A 22,451-nucleotide genomic window follows, 5' to 3' on the forward strand; every position below is an offset into this window, starting at 1 on the left:
CATTTATAACATTGAACACTACCATTTTGATCTTATTTACACAATATTGTTCTTTTAAATAATGATAGAAATCTATGGCTATTAATTCAGTAGTCTGGGGAAATAATGTCTTTGTTTGTGGGGTTGAGGATGAGTTGTTTTGTAGCAGTTTCAATTCAACAAGGGATACGTCAGCACCAAAACCATGAAGGCAGGTATTTCGAACTGTGCAGTCAGGAGACACTCTGTCGTACATGAATTCAATTGATCAAAGATTTCCAAGACTGAAAAGTTCTCTAATTTATTTATGAAGTGTATAAATATTTTATTTTGGTTTGCATCATTTAAAATTTACGTAGAATGATTAATGTAGGTATTACAAGCCTAAGAGCAAAATCTATACTTATAAGTTTATTTGTACTTAAATGTCTTAAACCTGTTTCCTCCACTGGACATTGTTTAACTCTTCAGTTTCTGTGACTGTACATGTATTTTATAATACTGCTTTAACATCCTATTTTACAATATTAACTGATTCAAACTTTTAATTCATGAAACTGGTCCCCGTGCAGAAGAGGAACATGAAGAAAATGGTAAATAGATTTTTAAACTCATTGAAGTTGCATGCCAAACAATAAAACTGTTAATGTGCATTGCTTGCTTCATATTGAATGGTGTCCTCATTTGTATTGAGGTTATTTAAACTTTCCATCTCTTGTTTTAACTGTACTATTTAAACCGGTGATTAACTGAGCTGTGAAGGAACTGGCCTTGATAAATACATAGCAACTCCTTTGGATTTGACTGTTTAACTATGAGTTAAGTAATTATAATCTCCTAGCATATAGAAGCTGTAGTGAAAATTAGTCTGGCAATAGTGAACACATTGCTGAACACTTAGATAACACTCGTATCTTTTAAAGGGAAACTTCATCTTGGGACTATGTAGATCAATATGATGGTCAGGAGTGCTGTAACTGGCCTAAGAATATTTGATTAGGAATGGAAAATAAAACCAGGTTTCCCTCTATCCAGTTTCAAGGTCCATAGAGACCAACAACTTTTTAAAAGAAACTTCAGAGACTGACTCAAATGATCACGTGACAAGATTTCATGTTTTAAAACTTCTTCTAATAAACAAATAAAATCAATATCAACTAAATACTATATAGTAGTAATAAAAACACTTTCTGACAGGAAAGATATCCCCCTTTGACTTCCTAACAGGACTGAAATCCTCACAGTGTGTTTATATATGGTCAGAAATCACGCAACACCAGGTTGTAGACCAACAGGTTTATTTGAAAACACAAACTTTCAGAGTCTTACTGAAGAACTTTTCAACTTGGACTTTTCAACTCAAAGAAACGGGAAGGGTGAATCTGTGGGAAGTTGGGAATAACCTGACTGGTTCCTGTAAAGGCCACAGTTCTGCAGATTACATCAACAGAAGTGTTAAAACATTCTATCTGTCTCTGCATCCCTGACACTCATTTCTTCCATTAAATGTTGCTTTCAACATTGGAAGGGCTGAGGAGCCAACACTATACTTGAATTGTTAAGCAGGAGTAAATAAGTATTCATAAAAGAATGAGCCAATTTAGCCTATCTCTGTACTAATTTATCAGCTGTGTGTTTCCAAAGTTATTTTCAGCTGAACCTTGTACAGTCTTGATTGCAATGTAGCAACTGCCCTGTTGAAGCTTCACAGTAGAGATTCAGAAACACTCAGTTGGTGACATTATTTTATTCAAATGCTAATCACCTTTTACATACCTGCTCATAAAATCTCTGAGCATTCTATGCCAGAATGGCAAACTCTCTTTGGTAATTATGTAATCAATAAGAAATCAGCCACAAAAATGTAAAAGTAACAACTGTCCCACTTAAAGAAAAACAACATTAAACTTTAATTTTTATTACAGAATCTTGCTGCAAGGCTTGTGAAGCACTAACTTGCTTTTTGTGTTTTTTTTAAATGTCAATGTTGTAGAAGAAGAGGTAGAAGATGAACAAGGTAAATTGTTGAATGTCTAAAGAATCATTTAGTTATGCTCGACAGCTCAACTGCTGTTGAATTCTAATTGAGAACTTTGTCTTACAAGCCAGGAATGAAAATAATGCAATCTTTGTAACTTCAGTGGAGGGTTTAACTGATAACATGCGAGTAGCAAGTATTTTATTTTTGCCACATTGACTGAAAAACTCAGACTCCCAAAATGGGATGAGGATCCTAGGAACTCAATTTGAACTGGTCTTGCTCAGCAGTCCAAAGAGAATTTTAACAAGTTGACATGAGAGATCTAAAGTGAAAGGAGCATGTTGTGTTATGACTCATAAATAATGTGCAGTATAACTATAAGAGACAGGCTTATGATATTATCACTGTATTATGACATGTGACCTGATGGTATAAAGGTCTCAGATCTCATCTTAACTGTGGCCAGTTGAATCATGACATGCTAATAGAGGATTGCTACTGTTTGCAACCAAATAGCTTGATGTTAGCCCAGACACCAAAGTGCCTGTGCCTGTAATATTTGTTTGTTACCCATGTCTAGGTCTCATTATAAACTAAGTATTGCCACATCAGGTACAAATACCATATTGGCAGTTCAGGGCACATTATATTAAAAGCAATGTTCTTCTCTCTGGTAATACATTTTTGCTAAAAATTGAATTTAACTCCTCCATCTGAGCTTTCTTTTGCATAATATCCTGTTGAGGCAGCAGGGGTTCAAGACTTCCAGGAGGGTTAGTGAGAAATCTACTGCCTCTTCTCTGCAAGGTCCACCCCGAAGCCTCAAACCCTGATCCCCACAAGAATCAGGCAATGTTGAGGTCACCAGACAGCCTTCCCTTGGAATCAGGACACTATGGATGCAAGATCTGCTTACCTAGAGCTGCTGGCCAATAGAAGCTGGCATCTCTTGCAGTCAGCGGCACCACTGAGGAAGTCATGCCAGTGTGGGGAGCATACAAATCAGAGTCCCAGGATTGCAGAGGACGTAGGCCACAGACAAACAATATAAAGGGAAAGGGAGTAATGGGGTGGAATTCACAGGGAGAGGGGGGTCAGAAGCAAAGTCAGGGGCATGCCCCCACCTCCCCAACGTCCAGTGCCTCGATCAGTTTGATTGCTTCTACTCCTTCAGCCAAGGTAACTAGCAGTCAGTGTGGCTTCAACTGCCATGTACACTGAAGGATGATGCACCTGCCTGTACCTGGGGTAATACCCTCAATGGTAGGCTGACACACTTAGGAAGTCATTAATTGGTCACTTAAAGCTCTCAGAAGACAATGTGGTTTGAATGTTGACCATGGGTTTTCCCTCAGATTTTAATTTTGGCAGAGGGGGTGATGCAGAGGGTTCTGGTTGTTTTTATTCACTGTGGGACATCGCTTGCTGGCCAGCATTTATTGCCCATCCGTAGATGCCGTTATGAAGGTGGTGGTGAGCTGTCTTCTTGAACCACTGCAGTTCACATGCCACAGGTTGGCTCCACAATCTCTTTAACAAGAATTCCAGGATTTTGACCTAGTGACAGTAAAGAAATGGCAATACATTTCCATGTCAGGATAGTGAGTGGCTTGAAGGAGAACTTGCAGATGGTAGTGTTCCCATGTATCTGCTGCCCTTGTCCTTCTAGATGGAAGTGGTCATGGGTTTTGAAGGTCTAAGGTTCTTTGGTGAATACAGCACCACTCTGCATAACTATATGTCTTACCCATTTCCAAAGTAACCATTGGTGAGAACAGAGGATTCCTCCCATCATTTCATTTTTACTACATTGCACTGTCAACCTGTTGACTCATATTACTGTAAGTTGAAGAGGAATGGTATTGTGCCTTTTTATCTCTTGTGGAATAGCTACTGATATGTGGCAATTAATACTTAATGAACTCTCTTTGCTTGAATGTTTATTTCAGGTGATGAAGAGGAAGTAGAAGACACAGAAGGTGAGGTGTATGACCCAAAATGAACACTGTCTTTATGGTATTAGTTTTGTTTGTTGAATTGTAAGTTCTGTTGTTTGATAATGATGAACATAATATGTGGCTACTCCATCTTCTTTCCTCTGGGTATAATGCTCGCTGCACCTTTGCATCTTTGCAGAAACAATGATTGCAATTATTTTATGTCAAAGTGGATTTTTAAGTATCATCTTTTTGCTACAAGTTTACTTTTCTTTATTTTGCTGTGACAGCTAGCATCCTAAATCTTGAGACAGCCAGATCATAGCACTTTCATAGTTTGAATGCAAAGCATGCACTTCATTGGGAACTATATGGCAAAGGCTGTTACTATCAGAATATTAAATTGAAGAAGCTATAACTGGCTAAAATGAAGCGCAAATCTGGGTTTGAATATCTCTTTAGACATTCTCTGTTGCTGTATTATTTCAAACACAAGTGACCTTTCTGGGGTGGGAGTTTACCACAGACATGCCTGGTAGTGGGTGAGATGGTGAGTGATGATGGAAGTGGGACATATATTCTTGGCAGGTCCTCATGGAATCGGAAGAGTATCACATAAAGCAAAATGCCCTCACTGGAGCTCACGACAACTCTCAAAGTTGCCGTACTTAACATTCACGAAGTGATATTATAAGCATAGATGTGTAAAATAAAGCATTTTGTCAAGCATTATAATCCTAGCAACATTTACATTCAAAGCACACAACACCATGTTATATTCCAACAGGTTTATTTGAAAACACAAGCTTTCAGAATCTTACTCCTTCTTCAGGTGTAATTTACTAATTGTTTTCAAATAAACCTGTTGGAGTATAACCTGGCGTCGTGTGATTTCTGACCCTGTCCACCCCAGTCCAACACCAGCACCTCCACAACATTTTCATTCAAAGTGTCATAAAACATTCTAAGGTGTGAGCACGATGATAGCAATAAAATGCAATTTGTTCTTCTGCCATTTAATAAGCTAAAAGATTTTTAAAACATAGTGTAACAATTAGATTAATATAATGTGATTTAAATCTACTTGGACCTGCATCTTTGTTATTTTCAACTCAAGTTCTACTTCAATCATAGATGTAAGAAGTTTAAAGTTACATCTTAATCTTCTAAATATATTTATGCACATAAAACCCACTAGTTATAAAGGTGTCAAAAGATCAAAGCTAAATGTAATGACTATTATTATTTGGTCTAGTCATCCGTTATGTAATGATTGACATGTTTGACAGAATGAGTTGTAGCTTTTAACTTCCTGAATCTATAAATGGAACAGCTCCTAGGAGCATTTATGCTCCACTGAGAGTAGAGGTTCAGATTCATTTTCAGACAATGTAACGTACCCAGAGGGCTGGCTCAAACCATAGTGCAATGAGTAAGTGGAAGAAATGTCCTTTGTAAAAATTGGTTAAGAATTTCTCAAGGGCAAACAAGACTTGAGGATAGCAAACTTCTTTTCTAATTTTATTATCTAAATAAATACTTTAAAAAGTGGTTATATATGATGTAATCTGAATAAAGAGTTAATTAATTCAAAATTCACTAAATAACCTTAGAATGCTGTTGATACCAATTTTACAAAATTCAACAAGTTGTAACCTATTTCAATAGTGTAAAAGTAGAAGTTCTCACCAATTCAGTAGATTACAATTTGTGGGGTCTTCAATAGTAGACACTCTAGCAAAGCATGGAATAGCTGTCAGCAGATTTTAATTGTACATATACAGACTCCAGAAACTGATGTCAATTTCAGAGCAATAATGATGCAAGGGCTGAGAGTTTCACTGTCACTCTTATCAAAAACTGTGTCTCATTTAAGATGAAAAATTGTTGAAAATAATTTTAGCTGATTAAGTAAAATTTCATTTGCAATTTTAATTCCTAGAAAATAAAATTGCTGGAGAGGCTCAAGGTATGAAATGTAACAAAACTCAGGAATTTTATTTGTAATCATTAACTGCTTTTCCTGTGTCTTCAGGCTTTGTTTGATAACTGGAATGGCCAAATGGTTGTTACACTGTCATGTATCATTTTAGCATTCACCCTCCTTCCTGTAACACACAGCTGTAGCAAAGACAGAATCAGCGATGCTATGTATTGCCGCACAGCTTGCCAAATAGATAGGAGACTCAGGAAAAAGATTAATAACCGTTAATTCCCATGTATATGCAAGGAGAGATAATCTTATCACCATGAAGCATAAAACCATCTCTGCCTGAGTTAGAGATACCTCCCAGCTTTATTAAAAATATTAGTACATTACATATTGCAGTTACCATATTTCAACTGTTTCCTCATAATTTACACAATTATTCTCTGTCTTTTTCCCAAGGCCAGCACTATCTTATTAATAATGCAGTTCCTGCACTTGTAGCCTCTCTTTGTGCTTCTAGGGTTCCCACTTGCTTTTCCTTACTGATATTATGTAACCACAACTAACTATAATTTATGGTCCAGATGTTTATTTTTCATTGTTAGACAATTGATAGATAATGTTGTTGTACCCAAAATCACACAACCCATCTTTTCTACTGAGGTAGCTTCAGTAATGTGTTCCTATCTGAAATTGTCCCTGAGTTTTTATGGAACAGTTTTACAGAGATTACATCCCTGAAAATAAAGTATGAGTCACAATGTTTGACAATTAATTCTGGGAGACAAATACATTTTGATCGTCATAATTATTTGGAAGTTTCTCAAATTAAGCCTGGCAAAATTTTAATATTTTCTTTCCTGTAGAACAATTCATAGAAACATTGCACATGTTAGAATTGACAGACTTGAAATGATTTAATCAATTCATTTAGTGCACAGTAGCTAAGAGAAATTTAGTCAACATCAAGCAGTAAGGATTCTGAGCAGTAATAGTAGTTTGATGAAACTTGCAATGTAGGATTGAGTGTTTCCTTATGGATAATTAAACTAAAATGGGTTCAATGATATTCAGCACTAAATGTATGTTGCAGTTTTGTGCACATGAAGCAGACTATAGCATTACATTCTATGTACCAAGATATTTGAAAATATGCTGATTTTCGATGGTGGACATCTTACAGATTACAGCTGCCTCTCAAGTGCACATCCCTTGGGTAAATTAAAATAAAATGAACTTTTAGTTAATTAGGAAGTAATGTCAATGATTAATGATTAATAATCACTCAGCACTGCAATCCTCCACTATGGGATTGAAATGGAAATTTTGAGCTGCAGATGCTACGATTTAACCATAATCAAATGCAAATACACATGGCCTCTCACATTCTGACATGCACAGGGTTATACTGACCTATCGGATCAGTAGGGTTAATTACCAATACTTCAATTTTAATTTTAGTGGGAGTAGCAGTGTGGGGGGTAAGAATGTGCGGGATGTTGTTACATTTTAAAATCAAACTCTCACCTGGAATCAGCAAAAATGACAGCAGGCAGGAACGTTAAATTGACTGACAACTGTTAGAGGTTCAAGAAATGGTGCCAAACAAGATGAGAGCTGCAGGGAAGAAAGGAACTTGAAAGAATCCCAAAGCTGAGAAGGGCTGAAGTTTAATTGTAGGGCCTGCTGGACCTCTCCTGTTATCAGTAACTCACAAGAAATGAATTTAAAAATTGTAAAAGCATTTATCTGGGCTAGGATTCAAGTAACTGCAGTCTTCCCTGGAAATGGGTAGCAATATGAATGAGTCAGGGAATCCAAGTTTAAAATCATTTTGAGGTTTGAATGGTGTCGTAAATCCTTTTAGACATTTAGTAAAGACATTTGTCTGCCAATGGAGGAGGGCCTCACATACCTGTTGAAGCTTGGGACTAGATATTACAGCTTCAAAATATGTGGCACTGACTGATGGGGAGGTGGGTCAGTAACTCGCTGACACTGTAGACCTCACTCCCAAGATTCCTGTGATCATCATTCACAAGAGATCAAAACTGGAACTTGGACGACCAGAGGTAAAGAATATTTCTGAAAGCTTTAAAGACTTTTTTATAATATCAGTATTCCAATACTCTGTATCACAGGCTGACAATAAACCGCATGGCAATAATAATTCCTCAATACAATCAATTTCCAGTATTGGCTATACTTATGTAGCAAGGAGCAGAATGGATGGCCAGGCACTTTCCCAGATGGAGGAAACAAATATTGGATGATCTATGGCCTCAAGTAACTCTCAAACTTTAGAATACAAGCTCATTGTAGTTTGTAGCTGAGAGAGATATGGGAGTGGGGGGAAGGTCACCTTGGCCAGGGAGTATATCAGGGCCAAATAACTGCGGCCTGGGGCTTGAGGGAGTCTGCTGTGCACAGCTGGGATCGTGGTTTCTAAGCTTGGGTCAGAGGCTAGGGGCTCAGTCCAGGAGCACTACCAGGGCATGTGATTTCTGTCCCTGCCCTGAGTTTGAGATGGTGCAGACTAAACAATATTAAAAAGATACAAACAAATGGATTTGCTGTATCAGTAGATTTCAATGTAATGTTGACAAAAGCATCAATGGTGAATCAAAAAAAGACATTTACAAAACTGAACAAACAAAAAGCTGCTTAGAACTGAAAACTCCCCACTGAACTCTACCAGTGGCATTGATTTTTGTTCTATCTATTCCCACAAATAATATCATTGATCAGTTTGCTTGTCAGTTACTATTAAATACAATTTAATAGTTTGCTGTTAAATGGATTCTAAAGTCTATACAAAATGATTATTGCTGAACTCAGTCATTTCCGAAGGCTATACTTTATCTTGAGTCCAGGTTTATTCAGCACTTAATGTCAAAATGTTATTTTTTTCTGGGCTGAGGTAAACAAAGGTTTGAATATAATGCAAAGAAAAATATCAGCAATATAGGGAATACAGTAGCAAATTTTAATATTGTTTACTGTCGACACAGGTGATTGAAAACATCAATCCAGCTTTGCTTTCACATCTCTAATATATGTCTTAATGCACTGGCATCTGCTATTTAAACCACAAACACTTATTTATGTAAAGTTTATTCTAACTTTATCTTCAGAATTATGATGCATTGGAATAATTAACTATTCTGTTATTTGTCTGTATGGTAAGTTTTTATTCATTCATGGGATATTGACATCATTGGCACAGCTAAGATTTATTGTCCATCCCTGTTAGTTCTCAAGCACATTGGTAAGCTACCTCCTTGGCTGCTCCAGTCCATGTGATATTTTTACTGAAACAGCACAAACCTTTATCAGCTCAATGACCCTCAGCTGAAGCAGCATAGTGGTACTTTTCTCCTATATGTGGCATTTCATCTATGTGCTAATATATCTAATAAAAGCGGCTTTAAACCATAGAAAATGCTTCCATGGAATACATACACTACACTTGATATAAAATTATGATTTGAGATTATTTTGAAATTGCTATCCAGCATTTCCATGATTAAATGACAAAGGTGCAACTCCACTCTCTTTTAATGCATCCATTTTACACGAGGTATGTGACAGCAATCAACATTCTCCTGTTCTCTCCAGAGCCCTGAAAGTTTATTTCACCCAAGGGCTGTTCCAATTTCCTTCTGAAATTGTTAATCATCTCTATTTCTACCACACTTGAAGGCTGTAGATCATTACCAGTTATTGCATAAAATGTTCTTCCTCACATCCTCCTTGTATTCTCTTGCCAAAGCTTTATACCTGTGTCCTATAGCCCTTGAATCTTCGATAATGGGAACAAAATTTTAATCTAAAACTTTTATAATTTTGTACAATTATATCTCCCCTCCCCTCAATTTCTTTCACTCCAAGGAGAATGATCCCAGTTTCTTCAAACTATTCTTATTACAAAATTCCCCATCCTTGGAATTTAACAAAAAAAATCTCCTTGTATACTTAAAAATTCTCACATCCTTTCTCAAATTGGAGTACTTGCAATAGAAGCAATACTGTAACTGTGGCTAACTACAGTTATACACTGGCTCAGTATCCCCTGTTTTTGAATTCAATACCTCTAAGTCATGAAGTCCAACGTCCTATATGGTTATCTAACTGCTGTCTACATGATCTGCCAGATTCAAAATTTACCCACATTAATATTCTGATCTCTTGGTGCTTTTACACTTTATAGAATTGTGCAATTTAGTTTGTATTGCATCTTCCTATTCCTTCTGCAGAAGTGCATCATCTCACACTTTTCTGCATTAAATTTTGTCTGCCCATTCTACAAGCTATCTTTGTCCTCTAAAATCACCATTGGCCATACGTTCAAGTAATTAACATTTGAAATTGCACTTTGCATCCAAGGTCATTTATGTGTCAAAAAATTAATAGTTCTGACAACAACACGATAATCCAAATAATACCACAATCTTACAGTCGGAGACCCACAGACTGCTATTTTCTGTCCTTAAGTCAATTTCTTTTCTTGGCTGATACTGGCCCCCACCCCCACCAATACAAAACATGTAAACCATTGGACGTAGCAAATCACCTCCATAATTCTGAAGTAGAAATTAACACACAATTGTTAATCCATTTGAAATAAGTGGACTGAGAATGTGATATGTTTGCAATAGGTATGAAGGAGAAAAAGGAAAAATAAATTGAACATTTCAAACTACACCCCAGCGCATATAGCTTAATTTATATGCTTTCTGAAGAAAATACTAATTGCTTAAAATCATCATTGGCTCTTTAGGTTTGATATGTTATTGGCTCCGTTTAAAAAGAAGTCTAGCTCAGTTATGTCAATACTAAAATTGAGTGCATTGCCTTACTAAGCAAAGGAGGTTTTCCGTGCAAGTTTTTGCAGTCTGTCCAGACTTCTAGCTTACGAGCAAAATAAAGGGATTTTATTTTTTATTTAGTGGACCGAGTTGGGTTGGTATGTGACTTTCACTGATTCTTTGCTAGTATCAAAGCACACATTGAAAGAACAATGTTTGAAACCACCAGCGCTGTAATTGTCACAAGGAGGGCTCAAGGGTCTATTCAGTTTGTATTTTCTTTCATTTTTAAAATAATGCCTTATCTGCATTTTTTTTACAGAAGCAGATACAAGAGATGGAGGTACAGAGAAAGTTTTTTTTTCCTTCTGAGATCCTTTGGACACACTCCCATCATTAATAGAAGTTACTCGGCCTTTGCTTCACTTTTTGTTTTGTAATAGCCCTGCAAAGTGCTTCAGGAAATCTTACTTTGCTAAAGGTGCTATATAAATAAACATTGGTGATTTCTTGCAAAAATACAAATACCACTCCACCTGATTATAACCTCTTATTCAGATAGTTTGCATAGTGGGATAAATAACTGATGTCCCAATTTATAATTTATTGTCTCTGACACCACCAATGAATTTATACAGAGGAAACTACTGTTAAGTAGATAATTATTTTGCTGAGAAAACTTATTCAATTAATTGTCATATTCTTTCATTCATTCTGTTTTTGCCAAGTTTGGCCAGAAACTAACAATTAAATAAAAATTATTCCATTTAGTGTTATGGATATCTGTTACTTTCATACACTTCATCACAATAAAAACCTTACAATGCGTCAGAACAAATATTTAGTAGAAATTAGAGATATACCAATCTATATAAAGATTTATCTCTGACAAGCTGGAATAATTTCAGTCCATTCAGCATCACCGTAAGTTCCATTTTCAGCAAAAAGAAAACATCTTCTCCCTTGATAGAATATTTGCAGTGTTTGTAAACAAAGGTATGATCAAAGATTGTAGCCAAAGAGTTTGCGCTCCAATATACAGAATGTATAAAAACCATAAAGTTTGAGAATTAATATCTGTGGAGCTTGTTTTCATATTAACATAACACGTCAAATTACCTGTCAAAGCACTTGAACCCTTGCACCTGAAGAGATTTGGGGAGGTGAGAGAATGGGGGAAGGGGGTAAGACAGTAAGTGAGGTGCAGAATAAGCGAGGTGTGGGGTGGATATAGGAGGGGAAAGGCATTTGGGGATAGGGGTCTGGTGGAGTGCCAGAATATGTTTCTGTAGCACATTCTGTTTTTTTTTATTTCAGATTTGCAGTACTTTGCTCTATTTAACTTTTTATAACTCATTTATAAGTTTTCTTCATTTAACAGACAGCTATGACTGGAAAAGGTTGCAAACAGAGTTGTGTATATATAGAATCTGGAATAGGTCATTTGGCTCTTAAAGCCTGTCCTGCCATTGATGGTTGATGTAACCCAGGTGTCAACTTGTCTCCCATGCAGCCTTATCTCCGTCCTCAAATCACCAAATTTTCAAACATTTTTCTACCTCCTCTTTGAATACTTTCAGTGATCGAGCCTCCACAACTCTCTGGGGTAGAAAATTAGAATTCTTTTGCATTTCAGTTTTAAATGAGTGTTGCTCCTATTCTGTAACCTCATGTCCATAAGTCTGAGATTTCCCCATTAGTGGAAACAACCCTGGTCTTAAAAAAACCAAAGAACTGCAGATGTTGGAAATCAGAAGTAAAACCAGAAATTGCTGGAAAAACGCAGCAGATCAGGCAACATCTGTGGAGAGAAAGCAGAGTTAACATTTTTTGTCCAGTAATGCTGCTTCAGAGCAGAAAAAGAAGGGTCTGAAGAAGGGTCACTGGAACTAAAACATTAACTCTTGTTTCTTTTTATCAGTTGTTGATTTTTAAATGGACTTATCCATTATATATGTAGAAGCACTAAGTGGAGACAATCATAAATAAATTGACTACAAAATATTAAGCAACCTAATCTATGTTGGCTTGATCTTCAGGCAATGTTCTAGCTGACTAACTCAAGACATCTTACATTACTTTTGGTTGTTTTTTTTCTCTCAATGCTAGGTCTGAACATTATTCGCAATTTATAAGTATTTAATGCATCACTTTTCAATGCAAAGTCTTATATTGCAAGCATTGGCAATGATATCATCCAACAGAAGTAATACAGACTTGGTTAATGTTTTTATTCTAATTTTAATAAAATTTGACTAATTATTGTCTCATTTTCTCCCTCTGTTCCCTATGAAGGAAAACCCAAGCCAAAGTAAGTGCAGCTAATTTTGTCAGTCATTTTTGAAGCTAAATGCTATTGCATCATGACTGCCTACTGATAGTTTGATACTTGTGTGGTTGCCTGTGGTTCAGTGTTCTCTTTCTGTCTCTCACATGTATGCGCACATGCATGGACACACACAGGCACAGAGTCAAGTCCCATTCCAGAGATTTGACTGAACTTTCAGTGCAGTATTTGATGGCGTGCTATATTTTATGTTAGACTCTGTGTGTACTCTCAAATGGACATTAATAGCAGAATTATTCTCTTAATTACTTGACCAATATTGTATCAAAATCATCTTGTCATGATCTCATTGCAGTTTATGGCTCCTTGATGTTGCCTGCTGCATTTCCCCACGTTGCTACAGCAATTAATCTATTGTATAAAGGAGTAAGGATGTCTGAAAAGGTTAATGCTGAAGTGTGCCTTAGGTACCACCCACTATGATGATGTCACATTGATTTTAGTGCAGGGAGGATTTCAAAGGAGTGTGACCTACCATCTGAGTCTTCCTCATGGTCTCTCTAACAATGTCTCTCGCATAGAATCATTCTGTACAGAAGAGATCCTTCGGCTCATTGATTCTGCACTGGCAAAAACTATTCTAAATCTACACTAACTCCACTTTCCAGCAGTAGGCCCATAACCAGCTGTGTAATTGCATTTACATTTCCTGGTCGAGCTCAGTAAATATGTGAGCAGCAAATATAATCTAATGCATTCTTTGTTTTGCTTTTATAGACTGTTTATGACCAACATTGTGCCACCTAAAATCCCAGATGGAGAAAGAGTTGACTTTGATGTAAGCATCTAAACTGTCAATTTCCTTATTTGTAACTTTGTTCCTGAGCCGAATGCTAACTTTAATTTTAAGATTTCTTTCTTGACCCTTGTTACACATTCTCTCTTGAACGTACACCCGTGTGTATCCTTTACTCTCTTGCATGATATTGATTGGCCCTTTTTAGGTTAACAAAGGAAATGGTGCAAGTAGGTCAGCCCCTCCAGCAAGTTCTGCAAGACAAACAGATCACTGCTGATCTGTACACTTCAATTAGTTAGAGATAGTAGGAACTGCAGATGCTGGAGAATCTGAGATAACAAGGTGTAGAGCTGGATGAACACAGCAGGCCAAGCAGCATCAGAGGAGCAGGAAAGCTGATATTTCAGGTCTGGACCCGAAACGTCAGCTTTCCTGCTCCTCTGATGCTGCTTGACCTGCTGTGTTCATCCAGCTCTACGCCTTGTTGTCTCTTACTTCAATTAGTTATTTGTTTTAAACTTCTTAATAGCCTTTTTCTCCCTCTCCCCTCACCTAGTATTTTTGAACATGCAGACAAATGCACACTGCTTTCATGGCCATCAGGATCTGAATGAGAATCTGAACATGGAGTTTCTGCCTCAGATATAGGCACATTGTCACTGCATTATAAATCCATTTTCTGGATACCCTGTATCTCACAAAATTGATTATTTTCAGTTGTGAAGCTACCAGTTGAGCAGCATCCTTTGGAAAAGAGTGTTTAAGATTTTTCACTGCCTTTTGTGTGAAACACTATTTCCTGATTTCACCCCTTAATAGCTTAGTTCTGTTTTTCAGGATTCTTGTACCAGAGGATATAATTTGTCCTTATTACCCTCAGGGCTGTTTTGTGTGTGTTCCTGTTATTTAACTATTGGGACCATCATATCCAACTTTAATATGGTTTCTTCCCAGCATCCAGACATGCAAGCCCTCTTAGTTAACTTAATATCCTAGGGTCAGTTATGACATCTGCAATTTTAACCCTGTACACAACTAGCCAATTCAAAACTGTGTAATAAATTAACCCAGACTCTTCCTTTATCACTCAACTTGCTATGCAGATAGTTAATCTCTGCTTCATTCGCATGGTAACACCCTGAACAATCAGAGTATAACTATTCAGTCTGAGAACTAGGATTGACAGATAACTGTTTCTATTGCATCTCTGTGCCAATGATAACCCAACCACTCAGCCCTCTTTCCTCAACCCATATAAATTGGTGTCCCTTTTTTTTAATCTTTCATCTTAGTCCTGATGGATGTAAGACAAAAAAAATTTCAATTTGTGTTTTCTTTTAGCAATGCTTATCTGTCTGTTTAAATCATGAAAAATTTGGGAGATTTTCAAACACGTTGAAGTTTGTTTTTATGACCATCAATTTTGTAGGACATCCATCGGAAACGTATGGAGAAGGATCTTCTGGAATTACAGACCTTAATTGAGGTGCACTTTGAGAACAGAAAGAAAGAAGAGGAGGAAATCATTGCTCTGAAAGAAAGGATTGTGAGTTGTTTCTTTTTAGGGACTTATTCTGTGAAAGCTGTAAGTTATGGAATGTGAGTCTTCAGCATTTTCTGGATTTGAATGTCTCCATTGTTTGTATACCATTGGCATAGATAGTAATAGCTTGGGCACATAAGGGTGCCCAGTCACCTAAACAAGCAGAAAGCTAAGTCAGAAGAGATCCTTTTAAAAAAAGATCATCAGTGCCTCTTCATTCAGCTTTGTAAAGGTGATAACTAGAAAACGTTCAACCACAAGCTTCTGGACTACAGGCCCTGAGACTAGTCTGGACTCCTTTTGGACAACAATATCATTATTCAACCATCCACACCTCCTGACTTTATCTGAATTATTAACCACTGATGGACCAACCAACCAAAGGCTGAGGAGTTACACACTTGCTAAATAGGGAGCCCCTCTCTTGATTGCTCTTCTGCTCTTGTGACCTTAATGGAGTAAAGCTTGAAATAACTTCATAGATTTTTGCAAGAAGAATCCAAAAGAAATCTCACTGTTCAACCTTCTCCAAATTTGCCACCAAACCACTTTTTTTTTCAGATAATTAAATATCTCAATGATTATTGGAAATTCCTGTATTTGTTATAGAATTTCCTGTTGATTTGTGGAGCGTGAGCAGCAGCTGGTATCACTACAGTGCATCTGCAAGGTTGAGCGTTTTGTGGACAGTAAGGTTTACAGGTGTGCTCATCCTTCAGCTTAAGAGTTTGTAGGAGTGAAGGAATGAATGATTACCAGACAATCATTGAGAAATGGGCCAGTGGTATAGGGGTCTTCTACTTGCATCTCATTTTCCAAACAGTGTCCAATTTTGAATACCTATGAAAGTGATGGCTCATCTGGGATGTTGTATTAAGCAGTAGTTCCAAAAGGATTAACATTGAAAACATCATGTAGTAATTGGAACTAGGGCCAGATGGATCTTATTGACTGAGATACTTGATTGTGGTTGTTGACCTGGGTCAATCAGGGAGCCTGGCTGATAGATACAAGCAGGAGATTCAGAGGATCTCCTCAGTCTAGGGACTGGATTTCAGCTGGCCGGTCACAGCCCATATACTATGCACATGTAAATAAAGGGTGACTTGCTGATGGGCTATCATCCTCTGTGTGGTTATTTCACGACATTAAGATCCACCTGATCTATTGATGTCATATAGTATTAGATAGGGAAAAGAAGAGTCTACTTCTTGATCCCAACTGAGACAGATGTGTCATTGTTGTATTCTGATTGGCTAGACACCATAACTAAGACGGAATAACTTCTTTTCCTCATTAAAATCTGCTAGTGATACATCTCTTACCACCGTAAGCCAAATAAGCCCTTGGGTCTTGCACTGAAAGGAGGATTGCTTACAGCACTCTATCCTGTTAGCGGTAAATGCATGTGAGTTCAACCTGAGCCAAGGCCTTAGTGCCATGGTTGGTTCAGCTTTATAGAGGGCTGTGTGAAGAGGACTAAAAAACTAATCATTTTAGATGACTCTACAGTTATGGGAATGGATTGGTGTTTATGCAGCTGTGAATGTGAATCCAGAATGATACGTAGTCCCTCACTTGCCAGGTTTAAGAATGTGAATGAATGGCTGCCAAACATGAAGGGAAAAGTAAAATTCCAGTGGTCATCATCCACATCAATAACAATGATGTAGGTAGAAAGAGGGATGTGGTGCTGCATTTGAAATTGAAAACTAGGAATTGAATTAGCAAGCAGAATCTTAAAAGTTGTAATTTGCAGATTACACTCCATGCCACATGCAAGTGAATATGGCAGAATATAGCAGATTATATTTAGATTCTTGGGACATTAAGCTCAGTTCTGGGGATACAGTACATGACAAATGGATCACTCTTTAACAGAGCTGGGGCCAATTCCCTTGTGGGGTGACCTGTTTGTGCGACTGGGAGGGTTTAAACTAACAGGACAAGGGCATAAGGACCAGGAGGTAAAACGAGAGAGAAATATAAATGTGCAAAGAATATCGGACAATACAAGATGGTGCTTGAGTAGGAGATAGGACAGGATTGGGTGGATTCCATGTAAGAAAAAGGTTTAAAAATATAACTTAGAGTTTAAAGCCCCTTTACATCATTTTGTGGAATGTGTAAATAAGATCGGCAAATTTCAGACAGCTATGTGGAAATATGTTGTGGGAATAACAAAGACCCAAGTCAAAGAAGGCCAGAGCTGGTATTGACTGCAAGGTATTCAGGAAAGGAGATAGAATGGCAGTCTGGATTAAAGAGAACATCACCATGCTGGAAAGAAAGGATAGTCTAGATAGATGAGGACGAATCTATTCAACCAGACATGAGGAATGCAAAAAGTCTATTTGCGTTGCTCAGTGTGCTCGAGTAGGAAAGATGAGGAGGAACAAATTTACAAGGAACTTAAATGGAAGTGCAAAAATTGTAGTGTAGTCATAATGGGGAATTATTTGTCCTAATATAGACTGGGATAAAAGTAGTGTTGAGGCTGGAGAGTATGAGAAGAGGCTGGTGTGAACATATAAAGAAATAAAAGGGTGGGAAGAGGTGAAGTGGGGCTAATTAGGGACAAAAAATAATATTTGCACATAACAGAGGTAGTAAATGAATATTCGATATCCTCTTCCTTAAGAGTGAAGATGCTGGCTAAGTCATGGTGAAAGAGAAAGTATTTCAGACACTTGAAGGATTTCAAATTGATAAAGGGGATGCATTAGATAGGCTGTCTGTGTAAAGTAACCAAGGCACCATGACTGAATGAAATTCATGCAAGGATACTGAAGAAAGTGGCAGTGGAAATTGCGGAGATACTAGCTGTAATTTTTCAAACTTCCTTAAGCTAGTGTAGTGTCAGAGGACTAAAGAATTGCAAGTGTTACACCCATGTTTAAAACAGCAGGAAAAATAAGACCAGCAGGATAGGCCAGTCAGTTTAACTTCAGTAGTGGGAATGCTTCTGGAAACAAGTAATCAGAACAAAGTTAATAGTTACTGGGTTTAATATTGGTTAATTAAGAAAGGCCAGCATGAATTTATGCCTAAATTGTGGCATTTTTTGTGGTAATACAGAGAGTTATTGAAGATAATATGGTTTATTTGTGGACACAGTCTTGTGGTATTTAATAAAGTGCACCTAGCTGTAAGAAAAGTTAGAGTTAATTGAACAAAAGTGACAGCAACAAAAGAGATATTACATTGCCTGAGTGACAGGAAACTGAGAGCAGTGGTGAATGGCCTTCTTTTTGGGCGGGAGAAATGTTTTGTAGTATTAAGATTCTTACTATTCCTGATATATATATTAATTATCTCGGCTTTGTTGTTCAGTGTTACAAGGGAATTGGAGAGATTTAGAAAAGGTTCATAAGAATGGTCCCAAGGATGAGAAATATAGTTATGTAAAAAAATAATTGGTGACATTGAGGTTGTTTCTCCTTAGAGAGGTAGTGAGGAACTTTGATAGAGATATTCAAAATCATGTGGTATCTGGACAGATTAGATAATTAGAAACTGTTCCCATTTATGGACGGATTAAGAACCAGAGGGAAAGCTTAATGATAATTAGCAAATAAGGTGTGAAAACTATTTTTTACACAATAAGTGATTAAGAGTGATTATTAATACACTGCCTGAGACTATGGTAGGGGCATAGCCATTTCAGAATTTCAAAATGAAGTTAGATCATTATCTAAAAAGAGATGTCAGGGGTATTGGAAAAGGCTGGAAAGTGGCACTAGGCAGGTTGCTTCTGCAGAGGTCTAGCACAGACACAATTGGCCGTATGGCTCCTTCTGTGCTATAATCATGCCATGGTCCTATGACTTTACATGCCAAAATTTTCTGATTAAATTCATTTCCATCTCTACAGGAAAACCGCAGAGCAGAAAGAGCAGAACAGCAAAGGATTCGGGCTGAGAAAGAGAAGGAGAGACAATCGAGGATTGCTGTAAGCAATGATCTTTTACAAACATCTTCAGGATAAAAATTAAGAGCAGGGGAAAGAATTGATATTTGTGTACTTATATTATGATAGGAGGAAAGAGCCAGAAAAGAAGAGGAAGAATCGAGAAAGAGAGCAGAGGAAGATGCAAAAAAGAAAAAGACTATGTCAAACATGTCCTTGCATTTTGGAGGTTACATGCAAAAGGTAACCATTATGTTTACACTATTACTTAAACTGCTCATTCAAGATGTCTTGGTTGGTCTGAACAAGCATTGTTGTTCTTATTATTATTCTCTATCAATAAATTATATTGAAAACATTTTCCCTTTAGAAGGTCATCTACACATACCATTGCATAATTTAAGTTATCTTTGGATAAATCTTCCATTTCAGCATTAACGTAAATTATTTGTCAGTAATTAAAATTCAATGCTCTAGGAAATTGGTAAATTGAAAATAGGTTCGTACTACAGAGTTGATTAGTTTCAACTAATCCAGAATTTTTGGCTAAAAACCAAAAGAACCATGGATGCTGTAAATCAGGAACAAACACAGAAGTTGCTGGAAAAGCTCAGCAGGCCTGGCGGCATCTGTGAAGCAAAAACAGAGTTAACATTTCGGGTTTAACATTTCTGACCCAAAACATTAACTCTGATTTTTCTTCACAGATGCTGCCAGACCTGCTGAGTTTTTCCAGCAACTTCTGTTTTTGTTTCAGAATAATTGGTGTCTGTATAAACAGCTAGGTGATAGATTAAAAATAATCTTTGGATTATTGTCTGAACCACAAGCAAATTGATGAAGGATAAATATGGTTGAATGTGCAACTCGAGTATTGGTGTGGTAGAATTGGGTGTTGATTTATGGGGGTGTGGTGCTAGTAATGGGGAAAGGGGGAGCTGTATCATTGGAATGACCTTCACCAGAACCAATATCCTGGTGAGACATATAAGAGGGTAACAGAGAGGAAGAGAGGGTGTTAGCCTAAGTGACAGGGCAGAATTCACGTGAGGAGAGATTTGAAAACTCGAAGAGAAATGACAAAGCAATAATGCAAGACAATAAACTAAAAAGGGAAAGTGCTGGAGGAATTCAACTGGTCTGGCAGCATCTGCAAAAAGAGAAACAAAGTTTAGCAGTTAAGTCAAATATGATTCCTTTTCTTTCTTATTTCAGTACTTTGCCTTTATTTTAGTGCAGCGTAATGAGACAAGTAATAATAATCAGACAGTGACAGAATAGCACAGTGTACAAGGATGAGTGCACCAGTAAATGAGGTCAGATTTGAAAAAAATGGTAAGCAATACAGATTAAAGGCTCTTTATCTGAATGCATGTGACATTCATAATAAGATGGATAAACTGAAAGCACAAATAGGAATCAGATTATGGTATATTCCTTGTTGAGACATGGTGACTAAAGATTGAATATTCAGTTCCCAGCTCCAAACATCTCTTTGAATTAACTTATGAAGCTGACACCTCAAATCTTCAAAGCATAGAGGTGCGAGCGATAGATTGGGCTTTTGCTTCATTTCCAATGTCAGGTTGGTCCACAAATTGGATAGTGTTTGACCTCTGACACAGTGAGAAGTTTTCAATTGACTTGAACTTTGAATAGACATTAGCAGAGCAAGTTATATAGATTTCTACTCAGTGGAGTGTCATTCCCCACTCCACACCCAGCAAAAGATCCATATCATTTTCATTTTGGGACTTTTGAGATACCAACATTAAATGAGCACTGAAACAAAGGTCAGAGGTATGAGGGGGAAAGGGAATGGAATGAATCCAATTGATCCTTCATGGACCATGGACAGATGTAACCAGTTAAAAGGGATAGATTCTTGTTTTTTGAGCCCAAGTATGGTGTCAGGCCTGGGGTCCGGTTCAGCAGCGAGTTGAGAAATCAGTTAATAGTTAACTAGGAATTCAAGTAGGTTTTTTAATTCCCTAAATTTTTATGGGTAACTATTAAGCTTAGCCAATGTGGAACCCTTGGTTTCCAATTTTAAGGGCCTTTTTCAAAGGGTTCCAGAAACAAAAGAATTGCCCCTCAGATGTTTCAATTTTATAGGCAATTACAAAGGAGCCTGCTGAGTCAGGCATCTTGTCTGGTCCTGATGTGCAACTTCAGATTGTGCTACTCCAATGACCCTTTGGCCATGGGAAAACCCGAGCCCATGTATTTAAAGTTGATGATGATTATTTCCAATAAATTTTATTGGAAGTGTGTTTGTATAGAAATATTAACATTGAAGTACCATGATTTGGGGCAATATCTTAAATTAGACTGTGAAGAATAAAACGCTTTCATTCCAGACCATAAGATGTAGGCCATTCAGCCCATCGAGTTTACTCCACCATTAAGGTGAATCATGGCTCATCTGAGTATCCTCAACTTCACTTTCCTGCCTTTTCTCCATAACCCTTATTCATTTTACGAATTAAAAATCTGTCTTTCTCAGCATTGAACATACTTGCAAACTGACCTAGCCTCTATAGCCCTCAGAAATCAAGTATTCCGTAGATTTACTGCCCATTGAGAGCCAAATTCTTCCTCATCTCTGTCTTAAATGGGTGATCCCTTACTCTGAAATTATGCCTTCTGGGTCTTAGACTCTCTAATAACTTCTCAGCTTCTACCCTGTCAAACCCCATAACAATTTTCCACAAGGTTGCTTCTCATTCTTCTAAATTCCAGAGAGTACCACCCCAATCTACTCAAACTTGGGTCTTTTGCTGGGTGTGGAGTGGGGATTCCATTCAATAGGAATCAATATAACTTGCTCTGCTAAGTCGATTCAAAGTTCAGATCAATTGCAAAATTCTCACTGTGTCAGAGGTCAAACACGATCCAATTTATGGACCAACCTGGCAATGGAAATGAAGCAAAAGCACAATCTACTCAAACACATGCCTAAATCATTTCAGTGAAGCTTCTCTGGAACGCTGGTAAATCTTCCCTTAAATAGAGGTCCAAAGCTGTTCACAGTATTCCAGCTGTGGTCTGACTAGGGTCTTGTACCGTTCAAGGAAAACCTCCCTACTTTTAAGCTTGCTTCCCTTTGAACCTTGGCTCTTTGCATTAACCTCCTGAACATGTTTGCCAGGTTTTTGTGGTTTATGCATGAGAACCCCCCAAAACACTCTCTGCTGCAGTTTTCTACAGTCTTTCCCCATTTAAGTAACATTCAGTTCCTTTATTCTTCTTGCCAAAATGCATGACCTTGTGTTCC

The 22,451-nt window shown here is 37.3% G+C and overlaps 1 protein-coding gene across 1 annotated transcript in view; it reads left to right on the forward strand.

Annotated features, from left to right (window-relative positions):
- Positions 1–184: 184 nt before the first annotated feature.
- LOC109932977 (troponin T, cardiac muscle) overlaps positions 185–22,451 on the forward strand; it is a 27,888-nt gene continuing 5,621 nt past the window's right edge. Inside the window, exons 1-8 of the mRNA XM_048611837.1 lie at positions 185–194; positions 3,910–3,939; positions 10,958–10,978; positions 12,931–12,946; positions 13,700–13,760; positions 15,151–15,267; positions 19,139–19,216; positions 19,304–19,417. Coding sequence (XP_048467794.1) covers positions 185–194; positions 3,910–3,939; positions 10,958–10,978; positions 12,931–12,946; positions 13,700–13,760; positions 15,151–15,267; positions 19,139–19,216; positions 19,304–19,417 — 447 coding nt within the window. The remainder of the gene's footprint in view (positions 195–3,909; positions 3,940–10,957; positions 10,979–12,930; positions 12,947–13,699; positions 13,761–15,150; positions 15,268–19,138; positions 19,217–19,303; positions 19,418–22,451) is intronic.

The sequence above is a fragment of the Rhincodon typus genome, chromosome 25, assembly GCF_021869965.1.
Source record: "Rhincodon typus isolate 14 chromosome 25, sRhiTyp1.1, whole genome shotgun sequence".
Taxonomy (NCBI): Eukaryota; Metazoa; Chordata; class Chondrichthyes; order Orectolobiformes; family Rhincodontidae; genus Rhincodon; species Rhincodon typus.